This window comes from Asterias amurensis, chromosome 14, assembly GCF_032118995.1.
Source record: "Asterias amurensis chromosome 14, ASM3211899v1".
Lineage (NCBI taxonomy): Eukaryota > Metazoa > Echinodermata > Asteroidea > Forcipulatida > Asteriidae > Asterias > Asterias amurensis.
In genome coordinates, this window is record NC_092661.1 from 9,818,798 (window position 1) to 9,846,455 (window position 27,658).

General features: G+C 38.8%; 2 protein-coding genes across 3 annotated transcripts in view; one reads left to right on the plus strand and one right to left on the minus strand.

The window, feature by feature from the left end:
- Nucleotides 1-64: 64 nt before the first annotated feature.
- On the minus strand, nt 65-14,287 carry LOC139947505 (small ribosomal subunit protein uS9m-like). Its single transcript, XM_071945433.1, has 10 exons — nt 14,187-14,287; nt 13,304-13,433; nt 12,283-12,386; nt 11,172-11,345; nt 9,707-9,792; nt 8,562-8,637; nt 8,101-8,226; nt 7,270-7,421; nt 5,158-5,327; nt 65-3,904 (listed from the first exon to the last, which is right to left on the minus strand). Exons 1-10 carry the CDS (start codon nt 14,274-14,276, stop codon nt 3,813-3,815), a joined length of 1,200 nt encoding a protein of 399 aa, XP_071801534.1. The 5' UTR covers nt 14,277-14,287; the 3' UTR covers nt 65-3,812.
- A 217-nt stretch (nt 14,288-14,504) lies between these two features.
- Nucleotides 14,505-27,658, plus strand: part of LOC139947097 (biotin--protein ligase-like) — a 43,203-nt gene continuing 30,049 nt past the window's right edge. For both annotated transcript variants that reach the window (XR_011787318.1, XM_071944935.1), the window contains exons 1-2: nt 14,505-14,959; nt 24,737-25,207. Coding sequence is in view for 1 of the 2 variants with exons in the window: in XM_071944935.1 (XP_071801036.1) it covers nt 24,947-25,207 (261 nt within the window). In the remaining variant the exon portion in view is untranslated. The remainder of the gene's footprint in view (nt 14,960-24,736; nt 25,208-27,658) is intronic.

Genomic DNA, 27,658 nt, shown 5'->3' on the forward strand with positions numbered 1-27,658 from the left:
TATAGCCACAGGTAGTTTGGGTAGCACCCCCCCCCCCTCCCCCCCCCCCCTCACCCGTGAATTGTTCGGCGAATCGGCCTTCCTCCAAATGTTGTAAATGTTCCACAATATTTGTGAGCATTCTGACAAAACACACCCTTTTTCAAGTAGATTTGTCTAGTTGACCACTTATCATCAGTGTAAAATTGCTCATTGTTTGGCCCGATGCATTTAAAGGCACTGGGCTTGGTAATTACTCAAAATAAGTCTCTTTGAAAATTTACTTGGTAACGAGCAACGGCTGTTGATAGCATAAAACATTGCAAAAAATGACTACCTTTAAAGAAACGTAGTTTTTGAGAAAGAAGTAAATTCTCACTAATATATTATTTTAATATGAGAAAGACTTCAGGCCTCATCAAGCTTTTCTCATGCATCTGAAAGCATAATGTGCAACAAGGGTGTTTTTTCTTCCACTATTCTCTTGCAATTTCGACGACCAATTGAGCCCATTTAGTCACAGAGTTTTGGTGTTACGTACTTTGGGATAAACCAAGTGAGAATACTGGTCTTTGACAATAATTACCAAACGTGTCCACCTTTAAAACACGCCCTTCGGTTTTTACCACACTTTTCTCCCGTAATTGCTCTCTATTGTTTCCACCAAAGACCCAAATATCAGTCTGGTGATACAACATGAGAATGAGTTTCCACAAGGAAATGAAACTGTACATATGGGAGGTCAATCAGAAATCTCGAAAAGTGTTAGAGCCTCGCCGTTTTTCAACTCTCTGATTTTACATGGAATGTACCATTTGAAAGGAGGGGTAGAAGACGATTCCTAAAAAAATTCAGAGGTATGAGACCTTAAACTCTCTTATTTTTGACTGATATAACATCACAAATTAAGCCACTCCTTATTTTGTGGACGCTAGGGGGAAAACGTAGGAATTGTTTTAAGTACAGAGGAAATTGTTTAAAGAGACGGCGATAAAAAAAGAAGTATTGACATGGATGCAAATATGGGAGTGTACGTTTGCACTTTTTTTTTACCTATAGCACGATTGTTTTTGACAATAAAATTGGAAATCAAATTAAATAGGGACTGCATTTTTAGTTTGACTTTACCAACTCTTTATACATTATTTGTTCTCAAAATGATTCTTTAAACAATCTCAAAATTTGCAATAAACACGACTTTTAACATACCTTAAAGACACTGGACACTAATGGTAATTGTCAAAAACCAGTCTTCTCACTTGGTGCATCTCAACATATGCTTAAAATAACAAACCTGTGGTAATTTGAGCTCAATTGGTCGTCGAAGTTGCTAGATAGTAATGCAAGAAAAAACACCCTTGTCACACGAAGTTGTGTGTTTTTAGATTGTTGATTTTGAGACCTCAAATGCTAAATCTGAAGTCTCAAAACCAAATTCGTGGAAAATTACTTTGTTCACAGAAACTATGTCACTTCATAGGGAGCTGTTTCTCACAATTTTTTTATATAGGTTTTCTCGGTCAAATTCGGCAAATGAGCAGCCAATTTCATTTCCATGCGTTCGATTTAAAGCTGTTTTGCCTCTCCAGTTGTTACTGCGTTTCAAATTCAGAATTTGGCCATTCAATTTCGTTTAGAGTCAAGTCAAGTTCCTTTAGCACTTTGTTCAATTTAGTGTATCGGCATTCTTTTTCGAGACACACACACCTCAAGAAGCGACTGCGAATTTGAATGCTGCTTTGATGAACTGTTAAATTGAATGATTTTTTTTATTAAATCGAATGACGCAACATTACATTTGACTGATCATAAAACGAAATCGAATTACCCTTTTGAGTAGCATTCGATTTTGCGCGAAATAGAATAGCTTGGTGGTTAAATTGGCTGCTCATTTTCCGAAATTGACCGAGAAAACCTATACTATCAACCTCTCCCAATTACTCGTTACCAAGTAAGGTTTTATGCTACTAATTATTTTGAGAAATTACCAATAGTGTCCACTGCCTTTAAAGGCAGTGGACACTATTGGTAATTGTCAAAGACTAGCCTTCACAGTTCAACGTTTTTGATCAACGTTTTTGAAAGTGAAAATGATGACAACATTTCATAAGCAATTCGTACAGATAATAACTAAGCTGATAACAACCTTAAAGGAAGTGGACACTATTGGTAATTGTCAAAATACTAGCCTTCACAGTTGGTGTATCTCAACATAGGCATAAAATAACAAACCGGTGAAAATTGGAGCTCAATCGGTCATGGAAGTTGCGAGATAATAATGAAAGAAAAATAACCCTTGTCACACGAAGTTGTGTGCTTAAAGATGGTTGATTTCGAAATCAAATTCGTGGAAAATTACTTCTTTCTCGAAAACTATGACACTTCAGAGGGAGCCGTTTCTCACAATGTGTTATACCATCAACCTCTCCCCATTACTCGTTACCAAGTAAGGTTTTATGCTAATAATTATTTTGAGTAATTACCAATAGTGTCCACTGCCTTTAACGTGAGGTATACCTTTGGTAGTTACTCCACAAATTAGTGACTGTAATAAAGAGTCACTTTGTGAAGAGCACTGGAGAGCTTTTGACAATATAAAATACGGTTGGAATAGTACAGTTTTTGAGAAAGAGGCAATTTCATATGTCACCCTATTATTTGAATTTGAGAAAGGCTTCAGACATGGAGCCATTCTCAGTCATCTGAGAGCACACAATTCTATGCAACAAAGGTGTTTGTTCTTTCATCATTTTCTTGCAACTTGGAAGACCAATTGAGCCCAATTTTTCACAGGTTTGATATTTTATGCACAGGTTGGGACACACCAAGTGAGGTGAGAATACTGGTCTTTGACCGTAAGTATACCCTGAGAGGGCTGTATTCCAGATTCACAGCATAGACTTTTATTATTTCCCAACGGAAGTGCCCTTTGCAAATGGCCTTATTCTCCCAAAGATGATAATTCTGGCTTTTAAACTCCGCTTCTAATTTTGACTCTTGGTTCTTGTTAGAGGAGATAGGCAGTAGGCATCCCAGATACAATCATGCTGGTTGATTTTGGAGGATTTAGGTAGTAGGGCACCCTACAATACATAAACTCACAATGGCTGATTTTTTGGGGGGGGGGGGATTTGGGCAGTAGGGATCCCACATACAATCATGCTGGTTGATTTTGGAGGATTGAGTCAGTAGGGCAGCCTACAATACATAAACTCACATTGGTTGATTTTGGAGGTTTTGGGCAGTAGGGGTCCTACTGCAATAATAATAATAATAATAATAATAATAATAATAATAATAATAATAATAATAATAATATGAACACTTATAGTGCGCCGGTATCCACCACAAGTGATGCTCATGGCGCAAGGAAGAAACACAAAATTAATGAAAAGCAGCTGTGAAAAAGTGGGTTTTGAGGGCCTCTTTGAACTTATGAATAGAGGACATGTTACGGATATTAAGAGGCAGATTATTCCAAAGTAAAGGACCAGCATGAGAAAAAGCCCTGTCACCCCAATTGTTGTGGGTGTGGGGAACAACCAGAGTGGATGATCTAAGACATCTGGAAGGATTGTAACGGGTAATTAATTGACAATTATACTGAGGAGCAGAACCATGTAAAGAATGAAAAACAAGCAGAAGTAATTTGTATTGAATGCGATATTGAACAGGGAGCCAGTGAAGAGCATTTAAAACCGGAGTATTGATATTGATAGATCTTTGAGGATTTGGGCAGTATTGGATCCTACATAAACACATATTGATCGATTTTGGAGGATTGATTTTGGAGGATTAATGAGGCAGTAGAAACTCATATTGGTTGACTGGGATCACCTCTTCTTCCAGGTGAACTTTTTCCTTGCTCCTTTCTGGCCTGGTTTCTTCCTCTCTGCAATGCGTGGGTCTTTTGTCAGAAGACCAGCTGTGGAAGAGAACAAAGATTTAAGACATGGTATGGGCAATTGGTTGGTTGTTTTCGGGGGGTTAAAGGCAGTGGACACTATTGGTAATTACTCAAAATAATTGTTGTCATAAAAACATACTTGGCAACGAGTAATGGAGAGCTGTTGATGGTATAAAACATTGTGAGAAACGGCTCCCTCTGAAGTAACATAGTTTTTGAGAATGAAGTAATTTTCCATGAATTTGATTTCATGGCCTCAGATTTAGATTTTGAGGTCTCGAAACCAAGCATCTAAAAGCACACAACTTTGTGTGACAAGGGTGCTTTTTCTTTGTCATTATTATCTCGCAACTTCGATGACTGATTGAGCTCAAATTTTCACAGGTTTGTTCTTTTATGCATATGATGAGACACAGCAAGTGAGAAGACTGGTCTTTGACAATTACCAATAGTGTCCAGTGTCTTTAATAATACAAACGAGATGCCCAAGGGGCATCGCAGACCGACTGCAAAAAAGGTTGGCCGAAGATTACACCACATAACCCTATAAACTGTCACAGTACAGACTGGTGGAAAAATCAGTTGGCTGCAGATTGTACAACAGCACCCTGTAAAACCATGGTCCAGTGTAGACTACAGGATTTAAAATTACAATGTTGTAGTTTCTCAAACTATCCGCTGATTTCACAATGACAAGAAATATTGTCGTCTAGTTACTGAATCACAAATTCTTTATTTCGTGCAATTCGTAATCATAGACGTTAAACCAATGTTTGTGTAAGAGTGACTGGCTGTTGCAAGCTTGATGTTCATATCCCCTTGTGTGAGTTTGCCGAGTTCCCTGGATGGAAAGATCATAATAATAATGAATAAAAATAAATTTATATAGCGCCATCTATCTAGAAAACCAATATGAGGCGCTGGAGAGGGAAAAAAACGAAACAAAAGGTTTATACAATAAAAAAAGGATCAAAAGAGTGCCTAATTAAAGTGACCTAGGAAACAAGTAGGTCTTCTAAACAAACAAACAAACAAACAAACAAACAAACAAACAAACAAACAAACAAACAAACAAACAAACAAACAAACAAACAAACAACAAACTGTCACAGTGCAGATTGGCTCCGATTGAACTGTGAATTTAAAAACAATACTGTCATGAAGTAGTATAAAAATCATCTTAACCTTTGTCAAAAAAATCTGAAAGTTGACGGAGATCAATTAAACATCTTGATGAATAAAAGGGCCGATAATTGAATGTGACGACTCACCTTGCCTCATTTTCTCTATGGTAGCATCATCTACAAAGCTGCGGAGGGCTTTGGCTGTGGCCAGCCTAATGGCCCCTGATTGGCCAGAGGATCCGCCCCCGCTCACTTGACACTCTAGATCAAACCGGTTCAGCATACCAATGAAATGAAGCGGGAACATAACCTGAATTCTGTGGGATCAAACAAGTATACACAATAAATAAAAATTACCTTGGCTCGATTTCACAAAGATGGTCCTAACATAGAGCTATTCCTTAAGACTCTTTAGGCGTTATTAAAAGCTTAAGGCTAGTCCTAACTCAGGATAAAACTAGTCTCAACTCTTTGTGAAATCCAACCCTTGGGCCGATTTCACAAACAGAGATTGATCTTAAGTGTAAGTAAAAATCAGTTTCAACTGCTACACAAAGAGTGACGTTACAGAACAAATCACTACGTTAATACTATGGTGACCCCTGCCGTCGATTTCACAAAGAGTTAGGACTCGTCTTAACTTAGGATTAATCTTAAGGTCTGCATGCTACAGTGCAGGGTTGGGACTCGTCCTAAGTCATAAGATTAATCTTAAGTTAGGAAGAGTTTTGTGAAATCGACAGCAGGACTCACTTTGATTGAACTACTTCAGCTCAATGCAATTTGGCAGGCTCAATCAAGAGGTCAATCAGCCCATGTCACTACACGTCACGTATAGTAAGTCTCATCATCAGAGAAGTTTGTTGCACATTTTTTGCTGAAGCATTTTGTATATGAACTGATACTAGGGACCTGCAAGTTGTTAAGCCTACATACATTACATTGTAAAGTGTGTATATTTCTGTCCTCTTAGTCTGTGTAATGTTGTAATCATTGTTTTTAACAAATTTTCTTATGTGTGAATGGAAACTAAATTTATGTATAAATGTATTGAAGATGTGGACAATTGCACATTCTAACTCTAAAACATTCTAAATCATTCTTATTGAACATGAGATGAACACTATTGTCCCTTGCTCTAGAATGGAAAGAAATTAATGTTGTACAGTAAACTACTAAAAACCTTTACAGAAAAAACCTATAGAGAAAAAAGAAGGAAAAAACAGAAAAAGCACACCTGTGATTAAGCACTTTACATACATTTTAGTCTTTTACAAAAATAGCACATTAACCAGGGACATGAACCAATGAAAATTTTATAAACAACTACCAAACTTTTCAGTTTGGAACAGAACAAGCCAACAAAGACAAGGCACACAACATATTTTTAATCAAATATTTTCAATCAAATCGGTAATTTCAATCAAATATTATTAACCACAAGGGAAACTGACTGGGTAAATGTTAAAGGATTTGGGGTTGAACAAAGAATATAGATTGCTTTACATATTGCGTGTACAGAATAAGGTATGTAGAATTTGCCTTTGTGGACTGAGGTTCAACCCCCAAATTTAATAGAGCTGCTCATTGGCAAAATTATTGCGCAAGTAACGATTTCATAGCGCTGCTAACCCTAAGCATACCAAAAGGAATTTATTTTTTATTTTTTTGTATGCAAGTCGCCAGACACACAAGGCCTGAAGGCCACTTCAAGGTGTAGGCTACAATTATTTTTGTCCAGAGGCCGTTGACACCTACTCCTAGGGCTGAAACAGGGTTACCCCTTTTACATTCCATACGGATGTAGGCTTGGGTAGCTTACTGTATGGAAATGAAAGACCTAACGATGCAAACAATTTCACTGTCATGGTATGCCATGTAACAATGCATTTGAGTGGAGAGAACCAATTTAACTCATGTTTGACCCCTTGACCTTTGACCTAGTTGTTTGGAAATGGTCATTTGAGTATACAAATGTTTTTTAATTTACTAAAGGTCAGGTTTCTATTCACCTCGAACACAGTTTTGTCCTGAAAATGAATAGTTTTCGAGATAATTGACCATAATAATTGATATGATAATTACCATCTAATTTAAATATGCAAATTAGGTCACTTCTGGGTTGAAACTCTTGTCCCATTTTGAATATGTCATTAATAACCATCCAATAAACAAGAACCAACAATAAAACAAACTTTTGCAATTTGTGTGACTCAAAAGTCTAAATCTGGTCCCCTAGTCCCCTCCAATTGCACTCACCTGTTTTCCAATGAGCCAAAATAGTTGATGAAGCTGCGACCATTGATGGTGACTTGTCCACTTCCCTGGTCCTTGAGGGTCACCTTAGCGGAGGCCTCTTTCCTCCTACCCATTCCTGTGGAGTATGCTCTACCGGATTCATCATACATGATCTAGAAAAAAACAACCAGAGAACCATGAGCACGTTTGATCAAGAACTTATTTTCGGTTCATCAAGTAACATCATCATATAACATCAGCAATATTTGAAATATTGTTCGCAAGTACTTGGAGAAGAGTGCCACATAAAGGCCATTCATGCATTTGTTACTTCTCGCCTTGACAACGGCAATGCTCTTTTCTACAGGCTTCCTCCAAAATACCGCTGCCCGCATTGTGACACTGTCTAGAAAATCCTGTTCTATCACCCCTATTCTGAAACAACTACACTGGCTCCCTATCTCTCAACGGATAATCTTCAAGCTGGTGCTCATTGTCCACAAAGCTTTTAATGGCAAGGCTCCCCACTATATCTCTGTACTTCGAGTTTACACCCCGTTAGGAATTTTTGATTCATTATCATGCTTCTCCTTAATGAACCCAAGTCTCAACAATCCTGGGTTGACAGATCTTTTTCTCTCTACCACTTGATTTTAAATCTTGTCTTTGTACCACAAAAATCAAATCTCTTCTCAAAACTTATCATGTCATAGGTTCTTAAGGACTAATTTATTTGGGTCTTTTTGTCTTTCCTTTGTTTTTGGTTTTACTGCGCCATTAACACCCAACAGGGTTGATTTGTGCTCATTACAAGTCTTTATTAATAGCATTACGAGTTGAGTTTAAACTTACTGGTTCAATGACTTCACGGCTCAGTACAGCGACCAGATCACGCCTGAATTTAACAACGTATCCCTCCGCCTCCTTAGCAAAGGGCTGCTGCAAAATTCTCTCCATCAGTGCGACAAACTTTTGATACTGGGGATGGAAACATTTAGGTCAAGGGTCAAATAGGCAATATTCAATGTCGCAAAACTCAAAGGGTGTTGATACATTTCAAGGCGCGCAGTGCACTTACATTGAGTGATTGTGCATGGTGCTCGCTGTGTTGCAATGATGTTGCTGTCTCTACCTCCATGGTTGTACGGAACTTGTACTGATGTTTGGAGCAAAGATCGAATAGTAAAAAGGGCGCAAGATGGGGACATCAAACAAATTTTGTTTATATCAGTGATGGCAATTGTCATAGACTGCACTGATCTATTGTTGCGTTGGGGTCGGGATGGAAATATATGTATGCCCTGTGTACTTACGTCACTATCAGATATCTCTTCAATAATCATCCGTTCCAATCCAGTCTTCTCTTTCCACTCACTCCTCCCAAGTTCCCTGAAAATTTAAAAATCACATACAAAAAAACCCACTTACAAGTATGATCCATTATTGCTTTTTTAGGGATGTCGTCGAAGAGTGGTTTAGTGAATTGAACTCAAGTTCTGGTGGTCGAGTCATCATGGTTTGTGTTAGAATCCTAGTCTAACACTTACGTCATTGAGCAAGACACTTAAAGGCACTGTACAGCTTTGGTAATTACTCAAAATATATAGCATAAAACCTTACTTGGTAACAAGCAACGGAGAGCTGTTGAGCCTATAAAACATTGTGAGAAACGACTCCCTCTGAAGTGACGCAGTTTTTGAGAAAGAGGTAATTTCTCACTCAAATAATAAAAGACTTTTGGCCTTTTATTCCTATATGAAAACACACTATTTTGTACAACAAGGGTGTTCTTTCTTTCATCATTTTTTTGCAACTTCGATGACAATTGAGTCCAAATTTTCACAGGCTTGTTATTTAATGCTTATGTTGGGATGAACCAAGTGAGAATACTGGTCTTTGACAATTACCAAACGTGTTCAGTGCCTTTAACCACAGTTGTTTTTTCTTCACTCGGGGGCAAATGGGTACCTATAAGGTTGAGCAAATACTCAGTCGCTAACTGCAGAAATAAAGAGGTAATTATATAATTAATAATAATTACTCGATTTGTATACAGCGCTTTATACACTATGTCTCAAAGTGCTTCTCACATTACTACCCAGATCACTGGGCCACTTCATTCCTTAAACCATCTCAGCTCCCTATGTAGGGAGTAAATGTATACAGCCTGTGCCGCCAATTATGTAGCGCACAAGCTAAACCAATGGCAAGAACCATCTCTGCCCTCACAGGTAAGCATTAGGCACAGTTTTTTCTTCATCATCTGTTTTCGATGGCGCAACCAGAATAAGCGCCTTATTCATAGAGCTGCAAATAGCATTTGAAAACGTCCTGCTGTTAAACAGCAATCAGGATACCAGTCAAAAAACGGTACATTTTGGATGGTGTTTTGGCCGAGTACCCTTATTCTGGTAAGCATAATTTTGTTGCGCTTAGCTACTTTATGTGAATATCTTACAGTTTCTCTGTGATTGGATTCAGGAGACCTTTCTTGAAGCAAGCGTCTTCGATAGCAATCACTCTCTGAAGCTCTGCATAGGTTTCCTGCATGGATCAGGACATGAAGTACATTGTCATTCAATATGTAGTAATGTGTACACATTGCAAGATAATAATGAAAGAACAAACACCCTTGTTGCACAATTTATTTTTATTTTTTTCAGATGCCTAAAAAAGGCTTCAGGCCTGAAGTCTTCTAAAAGGCAGTGGACACTATTGGTAATAACTCAAAATAGTTGTTAGCAAAAAACTTACTTGGTAACAAGCAATGGAGAGCTGTTGATAGTATAAAACATGAGAAACGGCACCCTCTAACGTAACGTCATGTAAGTAACATCATTTTCAAGAAAGAAGTAATTTTCCACGAATTTGATATCTTGCAACTTCGACGACCATATTGAATTCAAATTTCACATGTTTGTTGTTTTATGCATTGTTGAGATACACCAAGTGAGGAGACTGGTCTTGGACAATTATTACCAAAACTGTCCAGTCTTGAATATTTGAGTGAAAACCTACTTCTACAAAACTATGTTACTTCAGCTGGAGCCGTTTCTCACAATGTTTTATACTCTCCACAGCTCTCCATTGCTCGTTACCAAGAAAGTTTTTATGCTAATATTGTAAATTACATACCTTGGGTCGGTAGTTGAACCCCCAAAGCATATCATTCAAGTGAACTATTCCTTTAAGTGAGTTATTGATAACATGTTAGTGTTTTTACATAAACATCTATTTGTTACTATTTGTTACAGTAACATCTGGGAAACTTTCTCACAACGCTGTGATGTAACAGGTACTCGAAACCCAAAAGCCCAAAAGGGTCCAGCCGTTGATTTCACCAAACTCTTCTTAACTTAGGATTAATCTTAGGACTTAGAACAAGTTAAGTTCCGTATCCATAGACGTTAGGCATGTTGAACCCATTGAACCCATCCTAAGTTAGGACGAGTTACCAGCCTCTAAGTTCAGGCATGCAACTGCCCATTGAAAAAAAAAAGGAAAATTTTCAAAGGCACAACGCAAGTGCGGAGCGAGGCAGCCGAAACACCACGGGACATGATACCCACAATAGTACCCTAGAAAATGTTGAGGTTTATTATGCTCTTACTATGGTGCATTGTAAGCAAGTACTAGGCTTATTTTACATGATTGTAGTTGTACACTTTTGTTGCCAAGCATATATTAGGCTAACAAAAAAAATCCGAACCCCCCTTTTTTTTCTTTCTCGTTTTTTAAATATCTTTTTTTCCTTTTTTTTTTTTTTTCACGTAAAACCCCCCCCCCCAAAAAAAATGCAGAATTCCGCGTAAGAGTTGCATGCCTGTAAGTTAAGACGAGTTACTCGTCCTAACTCAAGATAGGATTAATCTTAGCGTTTGTTGAAATCAGCTGCAGTGCTTTAAATCGAGGCGAGCACTCACATGCATAAGGTTGTAGTAGTTAGGCTTCCCTGTGTAGAACATAGAGTCAAAGGGGCGTCCATCCACTGCAAACTGGGCAGCCTTCTGGGGTGGGTAGATCTCCGTTGGTGGAAGCATGAGGGGTCGGGCGTTCTTCTCAAACAGGCCAGATGGGAATAAATAGCGGATGGACCTCTGTGAACAAAAGCGGGGTTGGTTTGAATCCTGGTTTAGTAAATTGTTTTTTTTCATTTTAAATAATTTATACTATTTAAATGTGAGGTTAGAGATTTGTTTGGGAGCCCAGGGGTCGATTTCACAAAGAGTTAGGACTAGTCCTAAGGTAGGAGTAGTCCTAGGAGATATTAAAAACGTATGGCTAGTCCCAAGTTAGGACGAGTAGCTCATCATAAATCAAGACAAGACTAGTCTTAACTCTTTGTGAAATACACCCCAGTACATTGTTTACCTAATAATGCTTTTATCTTTGTGCTCTCTGACTCTCTGTCTCTCTATGCATGTATTTCTACTTCACTGCTTATGTTACACTTAGTTACCTGGCCAGACTGTCCATATATGTTGTGTTGTCCTTACCTTCGAGAAAGACTCTGCTTGGCAGACAATTATTTATTTTTTGCATTTACATACATTTGTATACCATAGGTCCTTTTGGTTGGTAAGCAGTTTTTGCAACAGCAATTCTATTTCCTCAGGTTAGAGACTTTTCATTTTTTTCCCCCAAACTCACATGAGGGCTCAATCTTGCTCTGGTACTAAACAGGGATTGCTCTCAGTCCAACAAATCTCTGAGTTTCACAGGCATCAGCAAAAACAAATCTGATTTTCCTGTTAGGGTTTATGGAATTTTTTACAAAAAAACATGCGAAGGCGGTCTTAAATAATGAATTCTGGAATATATCATTAAGCATTAACAAATATATCTACTCTTTCACGATATTTCAATATGTTCAAAACCAACATCGATATTGATGATGTTGCTTTCAATATCGTATCAAGGCGACATTATCGTGGTTTTCCAGGCTTACATGAAGGGAGCCCTCTACCAACGAGAGAATGACGTGGTACCCTCGCTCTCTCAAGAACTTATTGAATAATCTGTACAAGTACTTACATTGATATCGTCTTGTGTGAAGGTACTCGGCTCTTCACCCATCATGTTAGCTAGGTGACGGCGCCCTCGCTCATACGCTTCCTGCTCCTTCTGAATCAATGAGTCTGTTCCATTGGAAGAAAAGGGAATTTTTTAATTTTTTTTTTTTATATGCCTTACATCAAACGGTGTTGTTTCTGACAATGTTTTATAATATCAACAGCTCTCCAATGCTTTCTACCACGTAAGTTTTTCTGCTAACAAATATTTTGGGGTTGAACAAAGAATTGACTAAAGTGGGATTCGAACCAACGACCTCCGGATTAACGTGCCGACGCTTTACCAACTGAGCTATCTAGCCCTATGTTGGCGGTGTCCCTATTTTGTCAATATCTTTGTTCGGGGTGCCAGTCAGAAGACATACAACCGTTAACTGCTATGTAGCCAGGGATCACACCCAAATTACAATACAACCTGGGAAGCGACAGCGAGGGGATTCGGCACGTTAATCCGGAGGTCGTTGGTTCGAATCCCACTCTAGTCAATTCTTTGTTCAACCCCCAAAATCATTTCAAAATTTACCCAGTCAGTTTCCCTTGTGGTTGATAACAAATATTTTGAGTAGTTACCAATTATAGTGTCCAGAAGAGCCTTTAATGAATGATGTATCTGTTTGTGCTTATTTCAGCTTGCCTTGTGAGTACAGAATTAACAAACCAAGAAATTCCTGCACGCTACTCAAAAACTGGTTTGCCTTTCTCAGATTAAAATTTTGCGGTGAAACTACGCTACGGTTTACATACTGTACATGGACATACCACTGTCTCAACTGCACTAGGAAAAGTTTCCGTTTCACACCACCACTTTTTCACTTGATAGTATCTAATTTACCTCAATGAGATACCCCTTTTTGTTAAAATGAGTGAAAAAGTGGTGGCATGATACGGAAAGTTATCCCCGCACTATTTCAAAGGGGGTAGTTTCTAACAATTTTCAAAGCAATAATCTGTGCCTGCTGCGCGAACATTGAAAGTGTTCTCACCATAGGCTGTGCGTCTGTCGTGAGCTGCAGCGATCATCGCAGACACCAGATCTTTGGATTCTGCAGACTGTTTCTCATCGGGTGATTGGGAGGTTGAGGAGGCTCGGCGGACTGAGTGGGGAGCTGCCGACTGTCAGAATAACGAAAATGAATGCTCTTAAATGATGTACGTAGTCATAAGCAAAAGGAATATATATATCTCATTGAGTTAAACTAGATTATTTCGTTTCGAATGAAAAAGTGGTGGCGCCATACGGGAACTGTTGCCTTTTCCAAAACTTATATCTTGGAGGTGATGGGTCACATAAGCACACACTGACACTTATTACATTAGAAAGAGTTAAGAGTTAGACTTAACGAGTTTTCCAATAGAAAGTACCCTTTGCCATTTGCAATGCAACCGCTGATTTCACAATGAATAGAATAAATATTGTCGTCTAGTTACTACATCACAACTTCTTGATTTGTGCAATTCATTCACTTTTTCACTCGTTTTTACAAAAAAGGGATATCATATTTATTTTAAAAAATCAATCATCACTGCATCAGACAGAGATGGAGATTGATTGGTTGTTTCCAGTTTGGATTTATTAGGCATTGAGGACCAAGCTCGTGTTTTCAGAATTTGTGTCATAATTTTCGAAAGTGGTAAAAAAGGGCAAATCTGGAGACTGGCTGTCGACATTGTACGTATTTTGACCAGACTTTAACTTGCCGCTCGAACCGATCTGGTAACCCTCCGGCCTTTCGGCAGTCGGAGGGACGTTATCGCAACTAAACTCAGTCAAATACAGGCCAGAAATACGGAGTGTATTCACAGTTCCACATGTTATTCTTTACTTCCAAATTATCTCCATAAGTACTGCATTCCCCTTTTACTTACATACAAACCACCAGTTATCCTCTCCATTGAAATAAGGTGATAATTTTGTCGGAAACATTTCCACATCTGTCTGCCCGTGCAAGTCGCCATGATTGATTGACAAGAATTGCGCCCTTGGTGGCGCTGTTTGAGGGTAATTAATGGTCGAAAATTATTAAACTGCGCGAGCGAGATTTCTTAAGGAACTGTGCGCGCATCTTCCGAACTTGTGTACATACATCGTATGTAAAATTGGCAAATTGCGCATTTTGGGGAAAAAAAATTCCGCAGCGCAGACGAATTGCAGAACCGCGCGTGACTCCCCGACTGACTCTAGCTAGCTCTGAAGGTGTTCACAAATAACGAGGGGCTAAGAATTGATAATAAAATTCATTATAATTATCCGCTCTTTGACATGACAGCATTAGAGAATTGTCATCACACGAGTCTTCTACTGCCATTCGCTGCTAGTGCTAGGTACAGTACAAGCATAACTGTCTCTGTTACTGTTTTTATATAGTTTGTTGGGAACGTAACTGACAACTGACTTGGCGCTGTTTTCGGACACTTCACTTTTTTTACCGTGGTGGGAGCTCTGTGTGAGTGTTGACAAGGCTGCCTAGACTGCAGTTTTGACGGGCTAACAAGTCGCTCGCAGCCCGGTTAAAAGGGCGGTCTTCAAACCTGTTGTTTTTCTTGACGATGGCTACGGCAGTCGATTCTACAAATGGCTCTCCATCGGATTCATTCGACAGTGCTCAAATAGACACTGAGATAGAGAATGGGCAGTTCAGGTATGTATTCTATATTTTATTTGTGTTTGTTGATCAGTGATTATCATTATTTCTGAACTGAACACTCATTGAACATGCTTATTAGTTTGATGAACTATCAATCAAATGTGACAGCAATGTCATTATAAATTTGCAAAAAAAAAAAAAAATGCATTCATAATTAATGCATTTTTTAATTGCTGTCTGCTTGCTAAATATTCTGCAAGAAGGCCAAATTACCACCCCTAGCTGCCACAACTTTTCATTCATTATAAATAAATCATTCTTGCTCTTTTAAGTGTTGGTAAAAATGAAGGAAACTTTCTGTATCTTATCTTGCCACCATTTTCTCAACATTTTGTTTTGTTTTTGGCAAACAGGAATATCTTGTTTACAATTCTGTAAACGCTAGAAGGCTAGTTGCGATAACGTAACCCTCCTGTCGGCAGGAGGGTTACGTTATCGCAACTACAAGAAGGCCAAATTACCACTCCTGCAGCCGATTTCTCAAAACGCTAGGATTAATCCTAACTCGACTTAGGACGAGTAACCCGTCCTAACTTAGGATGGTTCCAATGCTTCCTACGTATTTGGATACGGAACTGAACCCGTCCTAAGATGAATCCTAAGTTAGGAAGAGTTTGGTGAAATCGACGGCTGTCTTGCCACCCCTTTTCATTTGATATATGAATAAATTAGTATAACTAAATGAATTATTCCTATTGCTCCTGGTAAAAATTTTACAAAACTTTCTGGTTTCTGTATCTTCTAATCTTGCCACTACTTTTTCAACAAATTTTTGCAAAAAGGAAGTCTCACTTTAAAAGGTAAATTAGGCACTATTTTCATTTGCTAACGGATGAAAAATTTGTGGCAGGTACTACAATCTTTTTATGACAATGCTTAGATGTAATGTTTGTTCGTATCTTACATAGTAATATAGTTGCATCATGATTTTTGAGTAGCCAAAGCTAGTGCAGCATTTTGCTCTAAATAAAGTAATAAAATACAATAACAAAAATTAAAAATCATGCACTTTGAAGCACAGGATTCATCTTTTAATCTACAAATATTTACGACATGTACTTGTAGGCTTAATTATAGCATATGATGTGACGTCACATTTTGCTAATCAATTAGAGCGACAGTGTAGATCAGTCTTGGCTCTTTGAGAAATCAGCCCATGGAGATTAACCCTGACATGCCTGACTGAATGTAATTGAGATAGATCTAATTGAAGTAGAGAAATTGAGATTGAGAAGTGATTGACATTGCATGGTTTGGTGTTCAGGTTATCATTGGCGTTGCCATTCTGTGCATTTAATTTTGTGGAAAATAGTTTGCAAGACTTTTTCCCCCGGCACACAGGGCCCAATTTTATCGAGCTGCTAAGCAAAAAGATTTGCTTTAACATGAAGTGTTTGCCTTGATAAAAACAGGATTCCAAACAGCAAATTTCCATGTGATTTTCAGGATCTAAGCAAACTTTTAACAAAACAACAAGCAAGTATGGAAAATAGTTTGCAAGACTTTTTCCCCCGGCACACAGGGCCCAATTTTATCGAGCTGCTAAGCAAAAAGATTTGCTTTAACATGAAGTGTTTGCCTTGATAAAAACAGGATTCCAAACAGCAAATTTCCATGTGATTTTCAGGATCTAAGCAAACTTTTAACAAAACAACAAGCAAGTATTCAACAAAATAGAAAGTTGGTTGGTAATCCTGTTTAAATCAAGGAAGAACTTTCATGCTCAGCAAATTTGTGTGCTAAGCAGCTCTATGAAATTGGGCCCAAATGGTGTTTATGAAGAGTGGACTAATTACCTACTAATTAGTATTTTATTAACAAACCGTACATTGAGTTTTGAACACATCAGCAGTGTAACGGGGAACTTTTAAGGGAGATCAAGGGCTTCCACACCAACCTCGCAACCATGGGCAGCGTGCCGTACACCCCGTAGCTCTGCGTACGTCTCTAACCCCTAGGAGGGAAACTCTGATCTGTGTCTTTGATTAGCTATAGTGTAGGTGCAAAATATGAAACGCTGTGCGTCTTCAAAAAGCTCTATACGCCGAAAAGCGTGCGTATAAAGATGTACGTATTCACGTTTTTTGTCATGCACCACTGAACGCCAAGGCAAGTTCATGACTTTTATTACACACAGCACACCCAGCGTGTGCGCGACTATTGCCCAACGCAGACGAATCAACCACAGGACTAATTGTAATATCCCTTATATTTGGATACTGTGGAGTTACACTTCCAGGGGTTATGATCGAGCAAGGCATGCTGGGGAAAAATGGCGTGGCGAGATTGATCACTGTTGGGAACGAGGTTGCTTCCACACACATATTTTTTTCTAGAGCAATATGCCTACCAACAGCATGTAGAGGGAGCATTACTGCTGGCAATGTAGTTTGTATTCTTTTAAAAAATCCCACCAACACATAAAATGCAGTGACTGATTCCAAAGGATACTTGCAAATTGATTTTTCTGTACAGTCCTACTTTTTAGTCGATCATGCTTGCATTGGCCCATTATCCTGACTAGTGACAGTACTTTTATAAATGAAAATGTACTTATATTCAAATGTGGGACAGGGGGGTGGGGGCATGGGCATACAATGTAGGATCAAGGTTCAAGGTTTATTTTTTCCACAGTAACATTTTATAACGGGCAATATTGTTTCAATTAATATAAAACAGTTAGCATGGATAAGCCAGGAGGACATGAATACACTATAAACTTCAGGGGAGCTCACTAAAGAAGCAATTAAAAGCTACAAATAAGCGGCCCCAAACAGGTACACCCATTGAGCCCAAACCAAACACCCATCGTACATACATTTGTAACGTAACATTAATAACATACAGTAGGTTGGGTAAACAGTTCATAAAATAGCACAATAAGGTTGGGCTCAAGGGTGTACCTGTAATACTACACTGCAGGCCCTATACTATTACCCCACACTACATGTATGACAGGGCTGACTCGGGGTCAGGTGGGTGTTTGGCATGTTTGGGGGTTCAATTTGCACTTAAAATTTTGTTTATATTTTTACATGTTTACAATTTTAGTTATGCCAATTGCATACAATTAGACTCTACATAATTGTACACTGAGGAAATTATAAGTTTATACTCGGAGTTCAAGGGCACCAAGGCACTGACCTAGGGGCATGGACGCAAATGCCTAGTACTCATGCCTCTGTACACAGTACTTCTAAAATTTAGTTTGAGTCCTCTTGATGTCTTTGAAGATAAATTACCAATTGCAAATCAACTTCTCATGTTGTCAAGCAGTGGCTGCATCATGGGGAGATTAATAAGTTAAAAACCAAACTAGATGAAATAAATTACTCTTGAAACATACAGTACTTGTTCGGACATTACTACCCATGCAGTCATTCAAATGAAGAGTAAATAAATACCTTAAGTAATGTCCTGTTTTACGGCAATTACGATTGCAGTGTAATGCTAAATGTAGTTTTTGTGTCTCTCATCACTTTCTAGTGAGTGAGGCATAGTCCAATATTTCCCTTTCTGTTCTTGATTTTTATCTTAGTATGGTCTGTTGAAATGAGCACTTACATGTAGCTTTCCCTAAGGGATATTATACAAGTTATATGCTTGTTTTTCAAAAAACATGTCAAGTGGTATTCATTGGGCTCTGATGTAGAATTGTATGCATTATTCATGTACCATGTACATGTGATTCCCAGCTGTACATTACCAATTACCAGGTGCTACTGGGTGAACTTTGACTTTCTCACTCAGTCCTGCCATGCCTGCACCAGGCATTTTTCATAACAGCGGCACGACTCTGCGGTTGTGATGATTATAAAACCAATGGTCTCACTGGAATGCCTCTATGACCGATGATGACGTAAATCCACCGCCTCGCTGCCTACTGTCCAGGGAGCAATGATGGGGGGCACTAGGGGGGGGGGGGGGGGGGAGGGATGGGTGGGCAATTGATGACTAGAGAGGCGATACAACAGTCTTGCACAATGAGGCAGAAGAGATTCTTGGAGAAGTCTTAATTATTTGTAGAATGTCAGGATGCATTTGTGTGGAGGTTTCACTGATGTTGAAGTATTTTATCTTGGTTTACTCTGGGAACCTGCACAGTATGAAAGTGTAGGACAAGGTTCAACAAACAATTATGTGACACGAATTACTAATTTGTATTACAAAGATAATCTGCAAATTAGTTTTCAAAAACAATGGGTCTCTGTACATTCTAAGGAATCATTTTTGTGCCAGTCAAAAGGTCACTCTCTGTCTCAATTGAAAATCCTCAAAAATCATTCAAAATCCTTTGAATTGTGACATCATCAATTTATTTTCCCCATTTTCATAAGGACTGCAATTGGCATTATGGGTTAATTGCAACCCAAGACTGTTTTTGACCATGGAGCCCCTTCTTAAAGACACTGGACACTATTGGTAATTGTCAAAGACTAGTCTTCTCACTTGGTGGATCTCAACATGCATAAAATAACAAACCTTTGAAAATTCGAGCTCAATCGGTCGTCAAAGTTGCGAGATAATAATGAAAGAAAAAACACCCTTGTTACACAAAGTCCTGTGCTTTAAGATGCTTGATTTCGAGACCTCAAATTCTAAATCTGAGGTCACGTAATCAAATTTGTGGAAAATTACGTCTTTCTCAAAAACTACATTACTTCAGAGGGAGCCGTTTCTCCGTATCCAGATATGTCTACTTTGAACCCATCCTAAGTTGGGACGGGTTACTCATCCTAACTCGAGTCAGGATTAATCCTAGCGTTTCTTGACGGTAGTGCCTTTAACAGAAATTCTGACGGTGGAATGAACAAATTCCAGAGATCTCTCACCACAGCTGCCAGATAACATATCGGAAGATGTTTCTTTTAAAACACAGTAGAATCCTAATTAACAGTTCGAGTGTGATCATTATATTCCACAATTATGTCAAACAGTCAGTAACTCAGCCAAGGATTACCATCAATAGAGTCCTTGATTGAGTTAAATCAGGTTTTCTGGTCGGCCTAATGGACCATAGACAGTTACCGGAAACTTTGAACATCTTGTTTTAAATTGTAGACCAAACATGCCAAATAGATACATTTGTAGCTGTGCTATTATGTGGCAAGCACTTGCACCAGAGTTGTCATCGAGTCTTTAAAGGGATGCTGCAGTGAACTAAAATAAAAAAGTTAATTTTGCTGTCATTTATTTCTGATATGTATTGAACATCAGTAAAATGTGTTTTGTTTTTTCTCCGACATATCTCACTTGCGTAATTAGCGAATAAGTCATGCCCCCCCTTTTGTGGATTGTTACCGCCCCCCTACAATCGACATCACGTCGGGAATTCAAACATATCGTCGGCAAAAAGAGTCTGGTCCCTATCTACACACGCCTAGGTACCAGGCAACACAGTGCACACGTCTCTAAATGCACACAGCCAGGGGGCCCGACGGCTCGGGTTCCCGACATGACGTCACGTTTATGCAAATAAAGGCTCCCTTTTAGGGGCGGGGTGGGTTCCCCTAATCTCTTGAAAACCATTTTTAAAATACTTGCGCATTTAATAAAAAATATACAAAAATATTTCAGGTTTAAAAAGTCATGTTTAATCATTTAAATTATAAAAAAAAACACTGCAGCCACCCTTTAAAGGCACTGGACACTATTGCCACTCAAAATAATTGTTAGCATAGATACTTACTTGATACTTGAAATGAAGAGCTGTTGATAGTATAAAACATTGTGAAAAACAGGTCCCTCAGAAATAACGAAGTTTTTGAGAAAGCGATACACTTTACATTTTTTTTTTTTTTTTTTTTTTTTAACAGCTGAAGCCTTTTTTAGGTATCTGAAAGCTCACAAATTTGTTCAACAAGGGTGCCGTTTCTTTCATGATTCTCTTGTAACTTGAAAGACTGTTTGAGTCAACATTTTCAAAGATTTGTTATTTTATGCATACAAGAGCCTATTTTTGTTTGTTGAAATACACCAAAAGAGGCCACTTTCCTTTTTGTAAAAGGGCAATGGTTGGAAAGTTTATCGGAAACTTACGAAGGGGCACCAAGTCCAAGACATGGGGCAAGGCCATAGCCTTTGTGGCGTCTGTGTAATTTCAGGCCTGAAAATCGTCTTGCCCTCCCAAAGTTGAAATTCCAAGCCTGAGCTGGGACTGTAGAGTGACTCAGTCCAAGTCTTTCGCCTTTGCAACTCTGGCATTCTACAGTTCTTTAAAAATCAGGACAAGGCAGATTATATTATTGTAGAAGAGAACCTACATTTTTATTTGAATTATTTTTGCGAGGACTTTTCAAAACTGTGGGGCATTCTGGACTCAAATTTTGGAGGTTGGCCTGCCGTCGATTTCACAAAGAGTTAGGACTCGTCTTATCTCGAGTTAGGACGAGTAACTCGTCCTAACTTAGGATTAATCTTAAGGTTACAGTGCAGGGTTGGGACTCGTCCTAAGTCCTAAGATTAGTCTTAAGTTAGGAAGAGTTTGGTGAAATCGACGGCTGAACATCAAGTGTAAAACAGATGCGGATTTGTCAAAACAAGGCCCTTGAGTGATAAATTTCTACTTGGTGGTAATAGTTTTTTGTAAAGCCCCGACTTTGCATCCTGTGTGTACTTAAGTTGAGACTTGAGATATTAGGGAGGTTAAAGCTGCACGTTACGCAAAAATGTGATTGTGAACGTCACGTTTGTAGCATACATGTTATCTTAAAGGCAGTGGACACTATTGGTAATTACTCGAAATAATTATGGAGCATAAAACCTTACTTGGTAACTAGGCCTGGGCGAATTATTCGAATATCCGGTTAATGGCGAATAGGTTTTCCTATCCGTAACCGCGGATGCCTTTTTTTTCTTAACCGGATATCCGCATAGGGCGCGAATACCTATTTACAAACCGGATAATTCTGTAATTACAACCGAGTAACTGGATATTCTTTAATATCCGAATATCCGCGGACGTCGGGCGACAACTGATATGAATGTTTTGTCTGAATTCTTATGAGACTTCTATTAAAAGACAGCATAAAACAGCATAAATTAAGTATTTAACTATGCTCACCTCGGTGAAGAGTTAAAACAATGACATTTCACACGTAATTTGTTCAAAGATTACAAAAGTTTTCCTTCACGTAGAGTCAATCACGATCAAAACAAAAAGCAAATCGCCATCTTTAAATTAGATCCGGTCATTTTTATGAATGAACCGAGTGACACTGTCTAAAACTAATATAAGATCTCATTCACAAACAAACAGCGCCCTCTAGCGGCAAAAAAAAAAAAAAAGTTTTTTTTTTTTTAAATAGCGCCCTCTTGCGGCGAAAAAGCTATTCGAATATCCGGTTAATTTCGGATAGTTGGCCAGCGGTATCCGAATAACAAAATTTCACTATTCGCCCAGCACTATTGGTAACGAGTAATGGGGAGAGGCTGGTACTATAAAACATTGTCAGAAAAGGCTCCCTCTGAAGTGGAGTAGTTTCGAGGAAGTAGTAACTCTCCACGAATTTGATTTCGAGACCTCAAGTTTAGAGTTTGAGGTCTCGAAATCAAGCATCCGAAAGCACACATTTTTTTTTTTTTTTCTTTCATAGTTATCTTGCAACTCCTATGACCAATCCAGCTCAAATTTTCACAGGTTTGTTCTTTTATGCATATGATGAGACACAGCAAGTGAGAAGACTGGTCTTTGACAATTACCAATAGTGTCCACTGGCTTTAAGTTACCAGTTTTCACATCAGGTACGCACTTGTACGTGCAGACGCCATACGTGAGCATGCAATAGGCCCAAAGTGATGACGTCACCTAGAAACGTCACAATTTTCTGACTTTTACAATCAAGTTTTGCTTGCATAACGTGCAGCATTCCCGATTAGTGATGACTTTTGTACATTGTGCAGTACTTGTATGTAGTTGGAAAACCATAATGACTAGGGCCTACACACTTAGTTTGTTTTTAAATTAGGATTCTAAATGTGGTAGGCCTACATGTACAGGTGTACATGGTACAGAATTAAATATCCTTCTAAGATATGTGTGGCAGCTGTGATGAGTGGTCTGTGGAATTTGTTCAGCTCTTCGTGTACATGTAGGTTTAAACATTATTTGTCCATCATTTCAAGGGCCTGAATTTGAATGGCAATTACACAACGCTGCATGGCTTGTACAAATGTTTTGTACGTACACGAAATACACATCTAGCTTGATAGGTGTTAAATTTGCATCGGGATAAAGAATAGGGCCTATTCATTTTGGTTTTACCTCATTTTGGTTTTTGCCTCTACATGTACATGTAGCTACTGGGCAATCTCGATGGTCTAGTTGGTATGACACTGCTCTAGAATTGCAAAGGTCATGGGTTCAAATCTCACCCAAATAGTATCAACACCGATGTGTGTGAGCACTGTATTCTCAGTACTTTCCCGAGTTCTTTGAAAAACATCACTGGGCTTGTGATTTTTTTCACAGAACTCGGGGAAAGCGCTAAGACACATCTGTGTTTATGGGTAAAACCAAATGAATAGGCCTATAGCTTGAAATGGTAAATACAATGTATAAGACCAAAATCAAAATGAGACTGTTTTTAAACATCTAAAAACATAATAAGAAGCCCTACACGTGTACAGTGTACATGTAACGCATACATGCAGGAGCCTCCCTAACGCAATACAAAACATAAAGCGATGAAACAAAATATTTAAAAGTAATTTTTTACAAAATTATAGATTCAAACTATGTGTTTAAAAGTCCCTTGAAAATCAGATGAGTCATCTTGGCGGTTATGAAAAGCTAAGTTTTTTTTCTTTGTGTTAAGCGCGTTGAGGCCTGGCATTATAAGTACATGAAGGCGACTACTTTATTAATAAAGACAGTGGACACTATTGGTAAATGTCAAAGACTAGTCTTCACAGTTGGTGTATCTCAACATATGCATAAAATAACAAACCTTTGAAAATTTGAGCTCAATTGATCGTCGAAGCTGCGAGATAATAATGAAAGAAAATACACCCTTTTCACACAAAGTTGTGTGCTTTCTGATGCTTGATTTCGAGACCTCAAATTCTAAACTTGAGGTCTCAAAATCAAATACGTGGAAAATTCTTTCTCGAAAACTACGTCACTTCAGAGGGAGCTGTTTCTCACAATGTTTTATACTATCAACCTCTCCCCATTTTGTAGAGGACTCTGTTGGCAACGACTGTACTATACACAAGCCCTATGGGTTTCTATGATGGCCCTCAGCTCAATATTATTATTTTCTTTATAACCAGATGTTTTATGACTTGTTGTTTACTTGACAGGAGTTTATAAACAAACTACTAATAAACAAACTACTAAAATGGCATCACATGTCTATGTTCTAAGGCCTATTTACTACACTGTGTTTCTTAAATGAGAGCTTTTTTTGTGTTTTAACCAACAATTATTTATGGAAAGGTTTGCGGTAACACCATGTAATGACTATCTCTAATGAGTTGGGGTGAATCTGAAAAGAACCGTTGGTTTCAACTCAATGTTTTGATCAGTAGGCCTACATGTATGCTCTGATCGTCTTCTGGAGGACTTTCTCCAGAAGACGATCAGAGCACACTGATCGTAATGTCGAGTTGAAACATTCGGTTCTTTTCAAAACCACCCCAACTCATTTTAGAGATAGTCATTACATGGTGTACCGCAAACCTCTCCATATCGTATTTCCACCATGCAAAGTTTCAAATCCTACTCAACAATTATTTGTTTTTCTTTTGTTGTTTGTGCATGATAAACAGGGTCCAGTAGCTGTTTTATGGTGTAACTGATGCCAAGTTCACTAACCAATACCCTCCTAACGAAGAGTGCTGTGTTAGTCAGCGTTGCAAAGGCCGGGGCATGACTAGATTCGAACCTTGGTGATGGCATGCTACGTGTAGTTCCTGACCACCCAGACATTCACTAACCGTGCATGCTGTCTTTTAGCGCCAGTCTAGTATAACAGAGCCATGCTTTTTACTGTTTGCTACGGTTATCTGACGCTGTCCACCGCTTGGCGTGACCACAGACAGAAGTCGTTGGTGATGAACGCCCTGCGTTCCCACGGCGCCAAGGCGAGCGTCTCCTTCAGGAAGATTCTCCAGGAGGGCGTGGCCACGGAGGCGGAGAAGCTGAGGGCGTCGCGGTTGTGCGAAACGGGAGATCAAGACGTCATCTCTCAGCTGCTCCATGAGAAGAGGGGAAAGCAGATGCTGGTGGTCCATCCCAAGGTATGTGTACATATACAGGCCTCTATGCCTGTTTTTTGAAAGGGCAAGGTGAAATGCCCTCCCCAGCCAGATCTTCGAGCTCCCATACATCGGGGTCTTTAAAGGCAGTGGACACTATTGGTAATTGTCAAAGACTAGCCTTCACAGTTGGTGTATCTCAACATATGCATAAAATAACAAACCTGTGAAAATTTGAGCTCAATCGGTCATCGAACTTGCGAGATAATAATGAAAGAAAAAAACACCCATGTCACACGAAGTTGTGTGTGTTTAGATGGTTGATTTCGAGACCTCAAGTTCTAAATCTGAGGTCTTGAAATCAATTTCGTGGAAAATTACTTCTTTCTCCAAAACTATGGCACTTCAGAGGGAGCTGTTTCTCACAATGTTTTATACCATCAACCTCTCCCCATTACATGTACCCCAAGAAAGGTTTTATGCTAATAATTATTTTGAGTAATTACCAATAGTGTCCACTGCCTTTAAGGGGACGTTTGGAGCAATCATTTATCTACACCCCAACTTTTGACAATGCACCTTGTACTATAAAATGCAAATGGCACCGCACATAAGCAGCTATCCTTGGTGTTTACATCCTGTCTGATGGGCTATAAATAATAAATAATAATAATTACGCACAAGCCAACCGTGCCACCCAGTGGGCTATGCCAAGTACTGAAGTAGAAGTAGAAGTAGAAGCACCAAGGCATTTTATCCTTAGTGAAGGGCAATCCTACAATGTACATTTGCCTGTAAATTTCTACTGCACAGAGTATTTCAAGGGCCACGAGGCAATTACCAGGGGAATGGATGCAATCGCCTTCATTGCCTCTGTGAAGTATCCCAGGAAGTCTGCAAATATTCACAGATGAGACATCTCAGGCTTAACAAATTTTATTTGCTTGTGACAAAAAATGAAGTTATTTTCTCAAGAGAAAAATTATGCTCAATTGTGGCCAATCAGTCTGTTTCACCGGACTCAAGATCCGGTGTTGAGTGTGGGTTTGAATCCCTGCCATGATACCCTGTGCCCTTGAGCATAAAGCCATAATTGCTTTGTAAAAAGTTGAGAAAGTTCATGTGTTATACACCTGGTACATGTAGCGCATTCTGCTCTACCAGCCAGGTTTCTAGCTGCTCTGCCAGCTAGGGCCCACTTTCATAAAGCCTGTAAGCAAAAAAGACTTGCTAAGCACAGCAAAACAGAAGAAACTGGTTATCAGCCAAAACTCAATTAAAGTTTACATTGTTGCAACTGGTGCCCGCTAATTGTTTGCTTACATTGTACAATGTAGCAAAGAAATTTACAAAGGAAGTATTTTCTGCTTTAACAGCTTTATGAAGTTGGGCCCACGCTACTACAGTTACGTGTATAACTAAGCTTTTAATGAGCAATTTATTGTTTTGTGCAGTTTTTGTGCAGTTTTGCCCAGGTGGTTTTACCACTGACTGAGTAGGAACCTTGATCTATAACCCACAGAGCATGGTCCAACCCGTACATGTAAGGCTTATTAACCTAAGATCTCGGGGTTATCTGTTTTGAAGTGTTTGTATGTCTGGTTGAAAGAGTCTAGTCATCAAACTGGTCTTTGCTGTTGTCGTGATGATCAAAACCAATGTAACTTGGCCATGGTGTAACATCACAATTACAGCTACATTGTACACAGTGTTTCGTACACAAGAAAATTCTCCCTAAAGAATGTCAACTAACTGGATCACTACAAATCATATATGACTTGTAAGTTACTGTAAGTTAATGTACTGTTTACTCATCAGATACCCATCTTTTAGGATACAATTGTTGCATGCTGTCATGGCTGTGATGGTGTCCATGTGGTTTTATATGCCGTAACAAGGGCACTCGAACGGCCATGACCCTGCTGGTTTGAATGGCCGTTTAAGAACTCGTCGCCACACTTTAAGAACTCGTCGCCACTCTTTAAGAACTCGTCGCCATTCTTTTATTCCCTTTACATACAGAAGGCTAGTCGAAAGTACAATTGTAACTTGTCCTAAATCGAGATAAGACTAGGCTTGAAGGCAGTGGACACTATTGGTAATTACTCAAAATATTTATTCACATAAAGACTTACTTGGTTACAAGTAACGGGGAGAGGTTGATAGTATAACACATTGTGAGAAACAGCTCCCTCTGAAGTAACGTACGTATTTTTCGGAGAAAGAAGTATTTTTCCATAAATTTGATTTAGAGACCTCATATATTTAGAATTTGAGGTCTCGAAATCAAGCATCTAAAAGCACACAAATTCGTGTGACAAGGGCTTTTTTTTCTTTTATAGTTATCTCGCAACTTCAACGACCAAATTGAGCTCAAATTTTCACAGGTTTGTTATTTTATTCATATGTTGAGATACACCAAGTGAGAATTAACGTTGGTCTTTGACAGTACCAATAGTGTCCAGTGTCTTTAACTCTTTGTGAAATCCACCC

What these genes read in the sequence shown, in the direction of transcription:
- LOC139947505 (XM_071945433.1), bottom strand. Translation starts at nt 14,276, where the DNA reads ATGGCGACTTGCACGGGCAGACAGATGTGGAAATGTTTCCGACAAAAT. An exon ending in TCACACAAGACGATATCAAT is followed by an intron (nt 11,346 to 12,282) that starts GTAAGTACTTGT and finishes TTTTGTTCACAG; the next exon opens with AGGTCCATCCGCTATTTATT. An exon ending in AAGAGATATCTGATAGTGAC is followed by an intron (nt 8,227 to 8,561) that starts GTAAGTACACAG and finishes TTCCATCCCCAG; the next exon opens with TATCAAAAGTTTGTCGCACT.